Source organism: Mya arenaria, chromosome 2, assembly GCF_026914265.1.
Source record: "Mya arenaria isolate MELC-2E11 chromosome 2, ASM2691426v1".
NCBI lineage: Eukaryota > Metazoa > Mollusca > Bivalvia > Myida > Myidae > Mya > Mya arenaria.
This window is the reverse complement of record NC_069123.1, coordinates 42,422,032-42,440,182: the sequence shown is the minus strand read 5'-3', so window position 1 is coordinate 42,440,182 and position 18,151 is coordinate 42,422,032. Positions and strand designations below refer to the sequence as shown.

Below are 18,151 nucleotides of genomic sequence, written 5' to 3'. Positions count from 1 at the left end.
GTAAAGATTGCTAGTACTGGCTCTGCGAGGACATCATTTAGCTCCAGCAGCAAAAGTAAAGACTTCAAGAATGATGCTCCTCTTCAGGTAGTCAATGTCTAAAGACAAACTAATTTAATTGTATAATTATGAAGCATGATGCTAAATAACAGTTTAAAAACACTTTCTTGCAGAGATTTGAAACTGAGGTGCCTTTTTTAAAACTTATTTCTGAATTTTGTATTTCACAAGTCATGAATGTATATTGTTTTTAAAATGATAATGTAAATTTCTGCTACAATTTTTCAGATGTTCCTGTCATCTCATGGGAAATCATCACACTACTGCTTCCAGCTGATGAAATGTACTGACAGGGACTGCAAGTATTGTACCAACAATCCTGTACGTAATGTGACGATGTACGAAAAGCTGTCGTTCTTGCCTGAGCCAACACCAGATGCAAGTGGGGCACATTATTTGCCATTTAAGGAGGTAAAATGTTTTGTAAAACATTACTCTATAATAGTCTAAATAGTAACAGGGAATATTTTTCCATTGTTGAAAATAATCTTTCACATTAAGTCTAAAATGTGTGGTTAAAGAAAGAAAAATAGCATTGTTTATTTGTTTAATTTGCAATTCCATACCCTAAATTCTAAAGGTGTTTTACAGTTTTATTTTTCAAGCAAAATAATTGTATGTTGTCTTTAACCAAATGGTTGTTTCTTATTGCCTGAAGGAAAACTAGTCATTTACATGTGTTTATATTGATGTCCAGGCTACTAAGGCTCGTGATGTGGTCAGGTGTGTCGAATGCCGTAAACCCAGGGTTGTGTACAGTCCAAGTAAAACAGACAGAGAACAGGTAACCATAGTAAAGAAAAATGTGTTTATACTGGTTAGTTCAATGGAATGGATTTACAGAAGAACAATTTTGTATACTTGTTAAAACAAATTGAAAACAACATTTGTAAAGTTATAAATGTGCACTTGTTTTTGTTATGCCCCTTTTGGGCCTGGCTGTATTAATACTGACTGACCCACTGACTTAGTTTTATTTATTGAGATTTAGTACATATAAGTTTTATTTATTGAGATTTAGTACATATACTAAGTCACTAAATTCGAACGATGTTGCACAAGAGTGTGGATTGTGATGTGTTTTGGGAAAACCAGAGTACCTGGAGAAAACCCACTTCTCTGGCTTGGTTACCACCAACAAAACACATGCATCCAGGTCTTCTTTCTTAGTTGTTATTGTTCTCATGCAGGATGCTCTACTTCGAAGGATGAAAGAGGAGAATCTGTACGTCTGTGGTGATCCCATGGCAGATGATTCAGGTCTGGTCACACTGAGGGCGAGTAACTGCACGTCAGATGTTGAAATTGCGTATTACAGTTCAGGTTTCAGCAAAGTTGTGCCACCAGTATGTTGTTATTGTGGAACTGAAGATTAACTATTGGATGACAATCATGTCTACATTCAGGATATGTACACAAAATTCGCCAAAGTGCGTCCACTATGTAAATTATGCCATGGAAATGGCCGAGTTGCAAAAACTTGGGGAAAGAAATTCATTAAGAAGAGAAGGATGTAAAAACATTTAACTCAACTGCAGTGTAATTAATTACTTCACATTCTTGGTTGTGTACAACAGTTAAATTTAATTCTGAAAAATTGTATTGTAATTGTCATTGCTTAGTTTTTAGTCATCTGTTGATACAATGTTTTACATTTGTGAGCATATCATGCTCTGTGGCATTCATTTTATGTGTAATGGTTCTAGTCATGAGGCTCTAGTCAATGATTAAGTTTTGATGTTGAACAGGATTATTATGTTTAGGTTTATTGAAAATCTAGTCCCCTTAGTTTTATAAATGTTTGGTGTTAAGAGGTGAAACATTTTACAAACTTGTCAAGGAATAAAACAATAGATCAGTGATACATGTATATGTTTAGCTCAAAACATTTTTGTGACTTAAAAATGTGCAGCTTATTCAAGTTCTATTTATACCCCCCAAAACAAAGTTTGGGGGGGTATACTGGAATCGGGTTGTCCGTCTGTCCGTCCGTTTTTTTTTGTCCGGGATTCATCTTTGTCGTTATTGAACAAATCTTTTTCAAACTTTCAAATATTAATGACCATGATGTAAACCTGTGCCTCCGTGGATTTGGTCAGAGTCGCATGATCCTGAGTGGAGTTGTGGCCCCTTAATGAGTTAAATTGGGCAAAATTAGCTTTGTCCAGGATTCTTCTTTGAAGCTATTGAGCAAATCTTTTTCAAACTTTCAAATATTAATGGCCATGATGTAAACCTTTGCCTCCATGAATTTGGTGGGAGTCACATGATCCTGAGTGGAGTTGTGGCCCCTTAATGAGTTAAATTGGGTAAAATTAGTTTTGTTCGTCCTACTCCTTCGTCATTTTTGAATGAATCTTTTTCAAACTTTTAGCCATGGTGAGAACATTTGCCCCTGTGATTGTGGTTGGAATCACATGATCATGTCTCCAATTATGGCCCCTGAATAAGTTAAAATAGGCAAAAATTATACAGCTTTGTCTAGCCTAATCCTTGGTCATTTTTTCTATAAATCTTTTTCAAACTTTCAGATGTCAATGACCATGATATGAACTGTTGAATATGTGATTTGGTGCACCTGTATTAATCAGAATGTTTGCATGGCCTTAAAAAGACCTTTAATTGATTTTGTCCTTAAAAAGACCATCAAAAGTCCTGAAGTTAGGTGCATACAGGCCTTAAATTTGTTACAATATTCGCTTTGGTGGCCTAGCTACTCCTTTGTCATTTTTCAATATATTTTTCTCAAACTTTCAGCTATCCATGACCATGATGTGAACCTTTGTATATGTGATTTTGTGCACCTGTATTATTTCCTTGGTACTCATGTGTGGGGGGGGAGGTGGTGGGGGTGGGTAAACAGAAATTGGGTTGACAGACTGTCAAATTCACCCGTCCACCTTCATTTTGGAATATCCTGTCAGGAGTCATGACCCCTTTATGGTGAAAATGAGAGAAACAGGTTTGTTATCTCCCCTGAGGTGGGTGGGAGTGGGGTAATATTCGCTTTGGTGGCCTACTCCTTTGTCATTTTTCATCATGACCCCTTTAGGCCACTACTTTTATATAAATTGGTTTACAAAACCGGCGGGTCTAATTTTCCGAAAAGTACAAAAAAAAAAAAAAATGAATTTCACTATTTTTTCAAAATTATTTTCCCGACCGTATTGATTTTGGTGCGAAACGAAAGAAAAACGCACAGATAAGAGTACGAATGCAGTAGATCTCGACTGGTTTGTTGTTCCGTGGCCGTATTTGCCAATTTATAGTGATAGCATGTGAGCCAGTCAACTGTTATGGCAGCGCCGATGGCAATGGCGGAATTGACGAGAGCAGTCATTCTTTGTATGAAATAATTAATTAAAATATGCAGGAGTTGTTAAAATAACAATAGCAATAAACAGCCGACACAAACAATAACTGTCATGTGATTGTTGTTATTCCCCGCCAATTTAGGTCATGAAAATATTGTTGTTTATAGATAAAAAAATAAAATTGTCAGCGGCTGCCATCGAATTAGTAGACACAAATATCTGTAAATTATGTCTGAGAAAAAACATTTTATGGTTAAATATCAAATAACAGTGCACTAAGTGTGAGTGGTGAAATCGAAAGTAAAATTTCTAAGTAGACACCGGTGACCTAGTTTCACAAGTTCGGTCGATGGTGTTTATGGATTTGAAATCACAAAATGGTTTGGAAATACTTGTTATTGAGTCAATGTAAAGCTTGTGTTTATTCTAGATTACACGTTTATTCATGTTTGGGTTAAAAGTAGAGTAAAAACAATGAAAGAGTTGAACACATGTCTCAATGACATTTTAATACTAATGCCAGGAGTTGTGTGCAAAACATTTAGATAAAACAACACGGAAAACTATTTTGAATAAGTCCATTTCAATTTGTAATGAACTTGATATTTCACTATAAATGAGATTTGTTGTTGTAACCAAGGAATACTCTTTAAAATGAAAAATAAACAAGCATGAAGTATAGATGCCCTGTGAACTCGTGTATACACAAAATGGCGGAGTTGGGAGAAGATGAAAATATCCGATACATAATTATGGATTTCTCTGTTACTATCATTGGTACATAATGTTAAGTCACATGCTAGATTTATTATTTTGTTATGTGAGTACTGATGTGGTAATTTGCTGCAAGATTTGAATTTGAAATGGATTTGGTGAACATCCCATGGTAAATATCCCGGTCCGAAAATATCCGAACTTAGCATGGATCGGGTTACACACAACTAGGACCCACCATGGTAAAGGTTATTAAAACTCAAATCTAGGTCTAGTTTGGTTTTTAGTTTTTCAGGAATTGCTTTCACAATGTTAAAGCTCAAATGTCTTCATAAAATGTTGCTTCCTTATTTACTAAATTGGTAATTATTTCACTTTATTGGCATTTTCCAATATTGAAATAACTGAAACAATGTTTAGAAAATATTATGTATTGTTTTAATACAGTGCATTTTTTTTGTATTTTAATGCGTAAAATTGCCTTCTCTTTTTTTTCAATTTAATATTGTTCAGTTTAGTGTTCTGCATTCACTTTTGCTTTAGCATACCCTTGAAGCTTAACAAATGTCTTGCTGAGTGATATTCAATGTATCTTTGATAAAAAGTGTAGTTTATACATGTAAACATGTTTTATAGTCAATTTCATTGATGTTTTATATGCACAGTATGTAAGATTTAAACTGTGTGTTTAATTAGAACTTTGAAACTTTGAGTGTATTAAAACATGCATTAATAGCAGTTTAAAAATTTAAAATGTCATGTAAATGATATAAATTTTCAATGTTTTTATGTTGTTCTCTGATTTTTACCCTTTAAGAGTATGTTTTGTGATTTTTTTTTCCTTTTTTTTTTTATTTTTTTTTTCGACCGCCCGGTGGACATTTTTCCCAAAAAATCTTGTAAACCAAAAAATAAAAAAGGAGTGGCCTTATGGTGAAAATGAGAGAAACAGGTTTGTTATCTCCCCTGAGGTGGGTGGGAGTGGGGTAATATTCGCTTTGGTGGCCTACTCCTTTGTCATTTTTCAATATATTTTTCTCAAACTTTCAGATATCCATGACCATTATGTGAACCTTTGTATATGTGATTTTTTACACCTGTATTATTTCCTTGGTACTCATGTGTGGGGGGGGTGGGGGTGGGTAAACAGAAATTGGGTTGGCAGACTGCCAAATTCACCCGTCCACCTTCATTTTGGAATATCCTGCCAGGAGTCATGACCCCTTTATGGTGAAAATGAGAGAAACAACAAACTTTCAGATATCCATGGATATCCATGACCATTATGTGAACCTTTGTATACGTGATTTTTTACACCTGTATTATTTCCTTGGTACTCATGTGTGTGTGGGGGGGGGGGGGGGGTAAACAGAAATTGGGTTGGCAGACTGCCAAATTCACCCGTCCACCTTCATTTTGGAATATCCTGCCAGGAGTCATGACCCCTTTATGGTGAAAATGAGAGAAACAGGTTTGTTATCTCCCTTAGATATAATCTGAATACTGCATTGTTTTTCTTGTCCCTTAAACTAAATAAATGTATTGCCTTGTGCTTTCTAATGATACCATAACTAAGGCCAGGGCAAACAACCTAGACAGGGAAGGGTTGGGGGGTATTCGTTAGCCTTTGGCTTACAGTTCTAGTTTTTCCAAGAAAGTCTGGATTTTTATTATCTCAATTTTGGTGATTTCATTTAAATTTTGTGGATTTTAATCTTAAATACTGGAATTTAAGATGATTTTCTTTCAAAGTTTGTCATTAATGTTCTATATTTTCCAGGAGTCTCTCGATTTGTATGATTCCAATTTTGGTGATTTTATTTAAATCTTTTTGGTTTAAGACTAAAATACTGGAATTTCAGATGATTTTCTTTCAGAGTGTTTATTGTTTAACTAATCTCCTGGTGCCAATTTCTCGAAACTACATAAGTCTGTTATAACAGGATTAAGCTATTCTGACTGTTTTTATTTGTCTATATTTTGTGTAGTATTTACGTCTTTACAAGTTTTTAAACAGTTTATTGAAGTTATATGTCTGATAATTAGGAAAAACTAAGTTTTATTCAATAATTAATATTGCTGTACAAAATAAGATTCTTAAGCCTGTTAAGCTTAAGTTGTTTCGAGAAATTGGGGTCAGATTTTTAAAGGCAGATTTCCTTGAAATGCATTTAAAAAAACTTAGCATGTATGGTGATTGGGCAAGTTTCATTCATTTTTTTTAAGAAAATGTGCACATATTTGGGTTATGTTTGGAGAATTGGCATAAATTGGATGATGAGATTGTTTGAATAAAATGTTTTTATTCTAAAATGTCAATTTTTTTACTTGCAAGTCAGCATTTATTATAATGCATTCAATCATAAAGATGGAACGATTAAAGAAAATTGATCGAACAAAATGTACATTGACTTGCTTTAATAGTTGAACATCAAAACTTACATGAGCTATACAAGCTAAGCAGTAGCTCATTTGGAAGGACCTTTGGTGTATTGGTCAAGTCTCCGACATTCATTTCATGAATTTTTGCTTTCATTTAAGCCATGGAGCAGTTTTTATTCAGGAATAAAGTAATGGCATTGTATAGACATTTCTTTTTTATGTTCATATGGCATTTGTACCATGTTTAGGTGCAAAAATATAAAAAAATATTACCAGATCGCCTGTCGCTCGCTCCAATTATGAAGGAAAACTAAAAAAAAAAATTTTTTTTTTTTTTCGCTCGCTCTCTTCATTTTTTTCAGAAAATTTCCGATGACCTAGAAATCAATTTGGTGTGGCCTTAACCCTTTTGGCGCCAAAGTCGCATATTTGCGACATCTAGGCAGACCGCCAAAGTCACATATTTGTGACAAAACGATAGGGCAGTGTTTTTGCTATTTATACGTGAAGATATTATTTCAGAGCCGATTGATTTCTACTTGCGATTCAGAATGAGGCTTTTTCCTGTCACTTCCGCATTTTAAAATATTTTTTCTTGTAAAATTGAATTAATTACAGTCTTCCAAAGTGAATTGAAATCGCAGAGCGATCTGGACAATTCAAGATGGCTTCCAGGAAAAGGAAGCGAACTTATACATGCAAGGAAGTGATAAATACGATATTAAATGATAGTGATAGTGATATTCTGGACATCGAATTGGATTAGGATATGTCAAATGAAAGTTCTGATGACGATATAAGTGAAAAAACTGTTTCAAATCAGTCATCCAGACCACAAACCCCTTCAGGTTAGTTAGAATAATGCTTTTTTCTGTGTTTATTTATATTTTATCTCCATGAATATGTCAAATATACCATAAATGAAGCAATAAGCACTTGGCAGATAAGTAATTAAATATAATTTAAATGAAATAAGACAAGGAAAAACAAACAATTATATGGATGAAACTGCTCAGTAGATTGACAAATTTGACGGTCAATATTTTTTGTATAGCTTCAAAACCATCTTTGTTTTGTGGCTGCTGATTTTGATCAAATTCTCAATTTATAATGCAGTTTGATAATTGAATATATGCATATTAGTTTATTGATAATTTATTTGCTGTATACTTATTTATTATTTATTTCAGATCACGGTGAAGAGCCTCCGCCAAGAGGTCGGGGACGAGGTAGAGGTCGGGGACGAGATAGAGCTAGCCGTCGTATGGTGAATGGGAGAGGGCAGAGGCAGACTAGTCCATCACCTTCGCCTCAATCATCGCCGCCATCATCACCAGCTCCAGCAGATCAGGGCAATGGTAATGATACAGATGTTTTATATCAATTACAAATTTTATGTACCTATGCGGTAACTACATTGACTGGTAAAACTCCCAATTGCATTTGTTGATTGTACAAAATATATATCATAAACACAGTTGTTCTCGATTGTGTGTCTCAAACTATGATAAATTATAATAATACGTGAGTCTTTATTCATTTTATATTTATTATATAATTATTTCATTGTTTATTTCAGACACGACTACCAAGATCACAGTGAAGAGCCACGGACAAGAGGTCGCAGACGAGGTAGAGGTCGGGGACGAGGAAGAGCGAGAGGTCGTATGGCGATCGGGAGAGAGCAGAGGCAGGCTAGTCCATCACCGCCTCCACCTTCGCCTCCATCATCGCCGCCATCATCACCAGCTCCAGCAGATCAGGGCAATGGTAATGCTAACCTTAGGCCAGATATAAACTGGATCAACTACGATTGGATGGATCCATTTCAGCCCGAATGGCTTCAGGATTTCATCACACCACAGGGTGTTCTAGTTGACACATCAGACTTTGAGCCTGTAGACTATTTTAAGTTATATTTCCCAGATGAAGCCTTTGATCTTATAGTGAATGAGACCAATGGATACGCCATACAATTTTTTGACAACACAGGAGACTTACCATCATTTTCTCGTTTTTTGAACTGGGAAGAAACTAGTGTTGAAGCATATGTGGCCCTTCAAATGTGCATGGGATTATGCAGCAAGAATGAACTGGAAGATTATTGGGGTACATTTTGGCTTACAAAAGTTCCATTCTCTGAGGTGATGTCGAGAAACCGTTACGAAATTCTCACATCATTTCTTCATTTCGCAAATAATGAAGATGATCGTCCGGCACGCAACCAACCAGACTATGACCATTTGTGGGAAATAAGACATTTGATGAACATTTGTGAGCAAACGTACATGAACAGTTATGCTCCGGCTTGCCAGCTATCCATTGATGAAAGCATAATAAAATTCAAAGGGAGAGTTTCTTTTAAACAATACTTGCCATCAAAGCCATACAAATGGGGAGTAAAACAGTTTGCTTTATGTGAAAGCAAAACAGGTTATGCCCTGAGATTTCTAACATATTGTGGTAAGGGGACAATCAATCCAAATCCACCATTCACAACAACAGAAACAATATGCCCTCAGTTACTCTCTGGGTTTGAAAATAAGGGAAACACGGTTTTCACTGACAATTATTACACCTCACCAAATCTGTACAATGAACTCGAGCGTCGTCAAATTGGAGCCTGTGGAACAGTGAAGGCTGGGAGAAAGAATATGCCGACTGATCTGCATCCTGTTCGGCTGCATCTAACCAAAGGCGACGACCCAGTGTTTATGCGACTAAGAAACACAGTTGCGTGTGCTTGGCATGATACAAAGCGAGTGCATTTCCTGTCCACCATCGACACAGACAATACAGTCGACAAGAGGATTCGGCAAAGAGGAGCTGAGGGTGGTCAAAGAATTGTAGAAAAGCCTGTGGTAGCTGAAAGATACAATCAGCATATGGTTGGGGTTGATATCCTTGACCAAAAACTTGGAACATTTGCATATCCACGTAAAAGCTCAAAGTGGTACATGACAATTTATCACTGGCTTCGGGAGTTAGCAATGGTAAATGGGTATATTGTGTATTGCAAATCTGCAGGTGAGAACAAGCTTTCCCCTAGAGTGTTTCGTGAACAAGTTATAACTGGACTACTTGAGGGGTATGAAAGAGTTGTTTCAAACAAACGTGGTCGTCCATCAATGCAAGAGGCTCCAGCTAGGTTGACCGATCAACATTTTGTTGGAGAATTTGAAGACAAAAAGTATCGGCCAGATTGTGCGGTTTGTAGTGATAGACAGACTCCTGGATGGAGTAGGAAACAAACTTGTTTTAAGTGTAAACAGTGTAACATTCCCATGTGTGCAGCCCCGTGTCATGAAATATTTCATACACACAAGAATTTTAGACAAGAAGCTGGACGCGTGGTGCATAATATCGATATATAAATATCTTGATGTGTTGGTTGTACAAATGTGTGTAGATTTATTTATGCAGTGCTCCAGCTAGGCCTAAATAGCAGGGTGGGGCACCCTGCTGCCCTTTTCCAGCACCCTGTTGCCTTTTTACTTCACCCTGCTATGCCCTTTTCAATTTTCAGAAATAAGTATGAAAATAATAAATATACATAGTTTTAACACTAAATTAAAGAAAACAGCTAAGGTATTCATAACTAACTATTAAGATAGAAAGTAATTACAACAAATACACAATAAGAATTCAACATTGGCCCTTGCAAGTGCCCGATCAAGGCTCATTGAAAGTGCCCTTTTTAACCTAGCACCCTGCCCTTTTCAAATCCTGGCTTGACCACTGTATGTATAAATATGTTTCCATTTCAACCTTGTTATTATTTCTGTTTTATAAGAAGTCAAGAAAGGATATGTACATGTACACAAATGTAATACCTAAATATTTATGAACTTTGACATTTTTTATTTTATTTTTTTTTATTTTTTTTAAATTTATTATGAAATTATTATTTTGTATAATTAAAATTTAAAAAATCAGATTTGTTTTGATCAATTGTTTAATAAATTATATAATCAATTTACTGTGAAAATTTGAAGAGAAAAGCTTTATAAATAAAAAAGTTATGATCAAGTTCATAATCTTGGTAGAATTCTGTTAGAATTCCAGGAATTAATTTGGCGCTGAGAGGACTTTTTGACTATTAATTTGGCGCCGAAAGGGTTAAGTGTCATATGGTTTTAACAGTCGGTTGCATTATAACTGTAAAAGACTGTTAATCTGTAATCATTCTTTAACTGGTCAAGAGTACATGCATGCTATTTTAATAAGAAAACCTAATATAAACAGCTTACAACTGAGATCTTGACAAATGATTATATTTGTCATAAGGACCCCATTGGAAATAAGTTGAATAACTTTAATGGGTTATCCTGTGTTATATATTTGTCACATTGAATTAAATCTTTATTAACGCACGTATGTATCCAAAGCATTCTAATGATGTTGTGCTTTAGTCTAGATATCATCACTAATACTTCCCGTATGAAATTTTCAGCAGGAATCCGGCCAGAATTTGGCAGGAAAGTGGCAGGAATATCATATTTACGCTCGTAATCTGGCAGTAATTTATTTGTGGGCAGGAAAGTTATGTACCTGGACTGGAAATTCATTCATTTACGTACGGAAAATATACAAAATATTACAAAATTACGGTTGGAAACTGATTCTGGCCGTAATTTCAAACTTAGAATATTTCTGAAATACTTTTCACTGCTAAAACAGAGTAAGTTTTACATGACACACGTAAAGTTCATTTTTCTGGCCGTAAATAGGGACTTCCATTTTTTTCTTAATGACATCAGAATTTGTCTTTATTTTTATTCTTATTATTAATATTATTATTATTTATTTATTAACATTTTTATTATTATTATTATTATTATTGTTATTATTATTATTGTTTTCATTATTATTATTATTATTATTATTATTATTATTATATTTTTTATTATTATTACTATTATTATTATTATTATTATTATTATTATTATTATTATTATCATTATAATTATTATTATTAAATTTTCATTTCATAAGTTTAAGAAAGCACAAAAAGATAAACATAAAAAATGTACATTCTAATGTTATTGGTTTATGACCTTATTAATGATAATTGTTCTTCCTTACACACTATACACTTTTCTAAAGCAAAACATGAACATAAATAATTCAGTTTTGTATTCTTCAGAAATTAGAAGCCTTTTATCAGTGTGCTCTGTTAGTTTATTGACCAAGCTATTTCTCACAGTACACATTGCCTGGGCTTATCAGATTATTTAAGGTCAGGCAGAAATTTCAGTGAGTATGCAGAGAATCGGGGCTTAGTAGCCAATAAGATCAGTGGATTTCAAATGTTCAGGCGGTTTTCTGGTTTTCTTGATGTAAACAAGGCAGCCATGGTGATTTAACCTTCTGAAGATTTCTATTGTTTTGCTGGATAATAATCAGGATCTCTCATGGTTTGAAGGTAAACACTTATTTCAGAATGTATCTTAAATTATATGTCATTCATTTTATCCTATTTGTTACATAATTATGAGTCTTTTAAAAAGTTATGCTATAGATAAGTAAAATAATGCTATTCCCCTCACTGTGAGTTCATAACACATGGTATTTCAGACTGTATTTGTATAGAAAACATGGTCAGAACTTTACATTTGTATGTGGAAAATTGAAATGTTTAAATTGAGTGTGTCATAAAGCCATATACATGCATGATACATTGTTATTCTTTGTTAAAATGCTTGTAGATGGCTTTAATATTCAATGGCGAGGGAGAAAACAAGATCTGAAAGTAACAGTTGGAGCAGACCTTACCCTCATATAAGGTTTGTGAAGGATTGTATTTTAATTCAGAAAGAAATATATCTATATGGAAATCATGCTGTTTTTTGTAGTCTTATAGTTTTAAAGCAGTATTGTTACTCATGTAAAAAACAACAAAAACACATTTGTGATGAGTAACATTTTTATGTAGTGGGTAATTAAAATGCAAGCTATGTTGATTGAATGTTTGCATTTGTGTGTTTTGTTGCATGTTTCTAGCCATTGCCCAAAGCCATAAAACAGGGTTTGACTGCTGGGCATGTCCAAGTCAACATATCCACCAATCTGTATAAGTCCTGGTGGCTGTGTGGACAAGCCTGTTGTTTTCTAATATTTTCTTGGCTTAACCGGTGTTGGTTCGAACCCCACTATAACCAAAATCCTTTTTTTATGCTTTAACTGTATCTTTTTGTGCAATTTTGATATGAGTAAAATAATGATTAATTAGTGTTTTCAGATGCATAACCGGGAAAACTTATTTTTGGTCCAAAATCATGAGGGAGTCACTTTAAGCTGTGAGGATGATAAAGACTGTGCTTGAAAATGTATAAATGGATTAAAAATGATGCATTTTGATATTAGTGATAAAATAATTTTACATGATATTAAATTTTACTGCAGATTGTGTGACGTCATAGTTGCTGGACAGAATACATTTGGATCTGACTGGAAAAAAAGGCAACATCAATCCAACAAGTTGAGTCTGTGTTAAAAAAGTGAAAATAACCATGGACGTTAAACTCACAGACTATTCCCAAAACACTATAACTTTTATTTTCTTTTATTTTCAAATAAGTCTTTGTAGACTTAGTGCCTCTTCATTTCATGATAAATTTATATTGCAGATTATATCATTATAATCAGTTTATTGATTTTAAAATCACAAAAAAATAAACTCATGCAAATGTAAATAAAGTATATAATACAATAAATAATATGAAAGAAAATTATATTATTTTATTTAAACAAGAGTTGGAAAAGTTTAAGCAGGCATGTAGTGAAAAGCAGTGAATTGAGTTCTAGAAATGTTGTAAATTCCAGTTACATTAAATATTAAGTGCCATTTTACGGTTAGATTTTTGAAAAATTCCTGTTCCAAAATTCCGGTTAATTTAAATATTACGTCCACTTTTACGGTCAGATTCCGTCCGTTTAGCACACGTAAATTCTATCTTAATTTTACGTACGGAAATTTTTACGCACAGAATTTTATAAAAATTCCTGTTCCGAAATTCCGGTTAATTTAAATATTACGTCCACTTTTACGGTCAGTTTCCGTCTGCTTAGCACACGTAAATCGTTCTTTATTGTTCTTAATTCTGGGCGTAATTTCCATGATTCCGTACGTAAAAATTAAAGTTTGACGTATGTTTTACGGTTGGAAAATTTCGTACAGGTAGCACACGTAAATCGTTCTTTATTGTTCTTAATTCTGGGCGTAATTTCCATGATTCCGTACGTAAAAATTAAAGTTTTACGTATGTTTTACGGTAGGAAAATTTCGTACAGGTTTGTTAATCAGTCTGTGTTATAACTTTATGAGATATTTGGTTTGTTACTAAGACATATATATATATATATGCACTAATAAATCTATCTATCTACTTGATATAGACTTTTGCAGTGAAACTTTGTACATGACTTTCAAACTATCACACCGACATAAATAACCATGTTAGTTAACCCTTTATTTCATGCATATCGGTGAAAGAATGAAAAATATTGGTGAAATGATCTAGTTATCATTCACCGATATTTTTTATTTTTTCCACTCTGTACAGACAACTCGGGAGTATTTTTTCCTATCTTTTATAAGATTTGCTTCCCTTTACTTGGAACAGTACATGTATGTGATAAGTTGAGTACATGTTTGTTTTCGTCTGTAGAGCAGTAACACATTGGCCGAATCGTATAGATTGTCAAAATCAAATTGTACAAGTTTTACCGGTAGTTAAACACATTTATTGGATCATCATATTATCCGATTTTTAAATCATATAATATTTGAATGCTACTTTTAGTGTTCGGACAAGCAAGCAGATAAGATGATGATTATGATGATGATGATGATGATTATTAAACGCGAATAATGGTGATTTATTCATTCATTATTCACCCACTCACTCAACTACTCATATATTAATTCAGTAGATATATTAATGTGTGATTGAATGAATAAAAATATGCTTGAATGAATGATTTAATTATGCCCCCCTTCGAAGAAGAGGGGTATATTGCTTTGCACAGGCATGTCGGTATGTCGGTCCGTCGGTCCGTCGGTAGACCAAAGCTTGTCCGAGTGATAACTCAACAATCCCTGGACGTATGGTCATCAAACTTCACATGAAGGTTGGGGCTGACCAGTAGATGACCCCTATTGATTTTGGGGGTCAAAGGTCAAGGTCACAGTGACCTTTAATGGTAAAATAATTTTAAAGCTTGTCCGAGTGATAACTCAACAATGCCTGCACCCATGGCCCTCAAACTTGACATGGAGGTTGGGCCTGACCAGTAGTTGACCCCTATTGTTTTTGGGGGTCATCAGGTCAAGGTCACAGTGACCTTGAATGGTAAAAGGTTGTCCGAGTGATAACGTGACAATGCCTGCACCCATGGCCCTCAAACTTGACATGGAGGTTGGGCCTGACCAGTAGTTGACCCCTATTGTTTTTGGGGGTCATCAGGCCAAAGGTCAATGTCACAGTGACCTTGAATGGTAAAAGGTTGTCCGAGTGATAACGTGACAATGCCTGCACCCATGGCCCTCAAACTTGACTTGGAGGTTGGGCCTGACCAGTAGCTGACCCCTATTGCTTTTTGGGCTCAATGGGTCAAAGGTCAAGGTCACAGTGACCTTTAATGGTAAAAGGTTGTTCATGTGATAACTCAACAATGCCTGCACCCATGGCCCTCAAACTTGACTTGGAGGTTGGGCCTGACCAGTAGATGACCCCTATTGTTTTTGGGGGTCATTGGGCCAAAGGTCAAGGTCACAGTGACCTTGAATGGTAAAAGGTTGTCCGATTGATAACTCAACAATGCCTGCACCCATGGCCCTCAAATTTGACTTGGAGAATTGGCCTGACCAGGAGATGACCCCTATGGTTTTTGGGGGTCATCTGGCCAAAGGTCAAGGTCACAGTGACCTGGAATGGTAAAAGGTTGTCCGAGTGATAACTCAACAATGCCTGCACCCATGGCCCTCAAACTTGATTTGGAGATTGAGCCTGGCCAGAAGATTGTCCCTATTAATTTTAGGGGTCATTGGGCCAAAGGTCAAGGTCACAGTGACCTTGAATGATAAAAGGTTGTCCAAGTGATAACTCAACAATGCCTGCACCCATGGCCCTCAAACTTGACATGGAGGTTGGGCCTGACCAGTAGATGACCCCTATTGATTTTAGGGGTCAAAGGTCAAGGTCACAGTGACCTTGAAAGCAAACTCGACAATTCTTGGACCTATGGTCATCAAACTTGACATGAAGGTTGGGCCTGCCCAGTAGATGACCCCTATCGACTTTGGGGGTCATCAGGCCAAGGTCAATGTCACAGTAACCTTTAACGCAAAAAAGTTAACAAATCTTCCCCCACTGATTTCTCAACAATGCCTGAACCTATGATCATTAAACTTGACATGGATGTTAAGCCTGACCAGTAGATCACCCTTATTGATTTTAGGATTCATAGAGGCAAAGGTCAAGGTCACAGTGATTTTGAATGGTAAAAGGTTGTCAGAGTGATAACTCAACAATGCCTGAACCCATGGCCTTCAAACTTGACTTGGAGTTGCATCTGACTTGTAGATGACCCCTTATGATTTAAGGGGTCATCAGGTCAAAGGTCAAGGTCACAGTGACCTTGAACGAAAAAAACTTGTCTTGTGATAACTTGACAATGCCTGCACCCATGGCCCTCAAACTTGACATTTAGGTTTCTGGTGACCAGCTGATGACTCTGGATTTTGAGTTCATAGAGTCAAAGGTCATGACGGTCATAACACACTTTATCCTCACACTTTAATGGTCATAATCTTAAAACAGCAACAAATCAGCTGTCATTTCGGTCCATGCATATTTCATTCAATTGTCCATTTAATCCTGACAACATGGCGCTCAGGGGGGGGGCATAATGTTTGACAAACATCTCTTGTTAATGCATGAATGAATGAATACAGGAGTAGGGGAAAAATATGCGTGAATGAATGAATGAATGTATGAACAAATGAATACGTGAATGAATGGATGGATCGATGGATGGATGGATGAATGGATGGATGGATGGATGGATGGATGGATGGATGTATTGAGACATATGCGAAAATGAATGAATGAAAACCTGAATGAATGAATGAATAACACTTGCTGTTGCTGTTGGTGTAGCTACTGAATATTCATTCTTATTTTAAATTCTATTTCAATAATTATCATGTTGACTCAATATGATTTCATTTTGATATTTGTGATTCACTTGCTCAGTCTCTCACCTACTCACAAACTTGATTACTCAGTCTCTCACCCACTCACTCTCAAACTTACAAACTTGATCACTCAGTCACTCACCTACAACTCGCTCGCTCATTTTCCAACTCACTCACTCACTCACTTGCTCACATTCTAATCCATGCATGCATTTATTCATTTAATTATTCATTCATGTTTTTATTTACTCAAGCACTTATTCAATCACTCATTTACTCACTCACTCGCTCAATTATTAATTCATTCATTCACACTCAACTTACAAACTTGATCACTCAGTCGCTCACCCACAACTCACTCGCTCATTCCCCCCCCCCCCCCCCCCCTGAAAAGGATATAGTAATGGTAGGCGCGATTCCGTGCGTGCGTGTGTGCGTCCGTCCATCCCACATTCATTTCTTTGCATCTCCTCTTACATTTCTCATGCAATTTCTACCAAACTTTCACAGATTGATGATCAAAGTGAAGCAGCGCATATTGTCGGGCCCACCCGATTCAACCATTTTTGAAAGAGTTATATTATGCCCTTTGCTTATTTTACATTTAAAATTGGTTTCTTCGCAACTCCTCTTAAGTTTTTCATGCGATTTCTACCAAACTTTCACAGATTGATGATCATAAAGTGAAGCAGCGCATATTGTCGGGCTTTCGCGATTCCACCATTTTTGAAAGAGTAATTGCCCTTTGCTTATTTTACATTTAAAATTGGTTTCTTCGCAACTTCTCTTACCTTTTTCATGGGATTTCTACCAAACTTTCACAGATTGATTATCATAAAGTGAAGCAGCGCATATTGTCGGGCTTTTCTGATTTGACCATTTTTAGCTCAACTATTCGAAGAATAGGTGGGCTATACTACTCGCCCCAGCGTCGGCGTCCGGGAAAAGTTTTAGGGCAAGTTGGGATTTTCACTTATAAGTCCAATACCCTTCATTCAATTGACTTAATACTTCACACAGTTGTTCAGGGCCATCACATGATGAGGTTAGATAACTCCATATTATTCTTTACGCAGATTATGGCCCTTGATTGACTATGGACCTTAGGTTAAAGTTTTAGGCAATCTCTCACTCACTTATTAACTCACTCACTCACTCACTCACTCATTTATTCATTCATCCATTCATTCACACTCACTCATCCATCTATTCATGTGTTTATTTAACTCACTCACTCACTCACTCACTCACTCACTCACTCACTCACTCACTCACTCACTCATACTCACTCATCCATCTACTCATGTGTTTATTTAACTCACTCACTCACTCACTCACTCACTCACTCACTCACTCACTCACTCACTCACTTGCTCACTTATTCACTCACTCATCCATTCATTCACACTCACTCATCCATCTATTCATGTGTTTATTTAACTCACTCACTCATCCATTCATTCACACTCACTCATCCATC

At 35.7% G+C, this 18,151-nt stretch overlaps 1 protein-coding gene across 1 annotated transcript; it reads left to right on the top strand.

Annotated features, from left to right (window-relative positions):
• The first annotated feature begins 365 nt into the window (after positions 1–365).
• LOC128222142 (uncharacterized) lies at positions 366–1,489 on the top strand. Its single transcript, XM_052931017.1, has 3 exons — positions 366–471; positions 758–844; positions 1,251–1,489. The coding sequence occupies exons 1-3, from the start codon at positions 397–399 to the stop codon at positions 1,434–1,436; spliced, it is 348 nt and encodes a 115-aa protein (XP_052786977.1). The 5' UTR covers positions 366–396; the 3' UTR covers positions 1,437–1,489.
• The last annotated feature ends 16,662 nt before the right edge of the window (positions 1,490–18,151 follow it).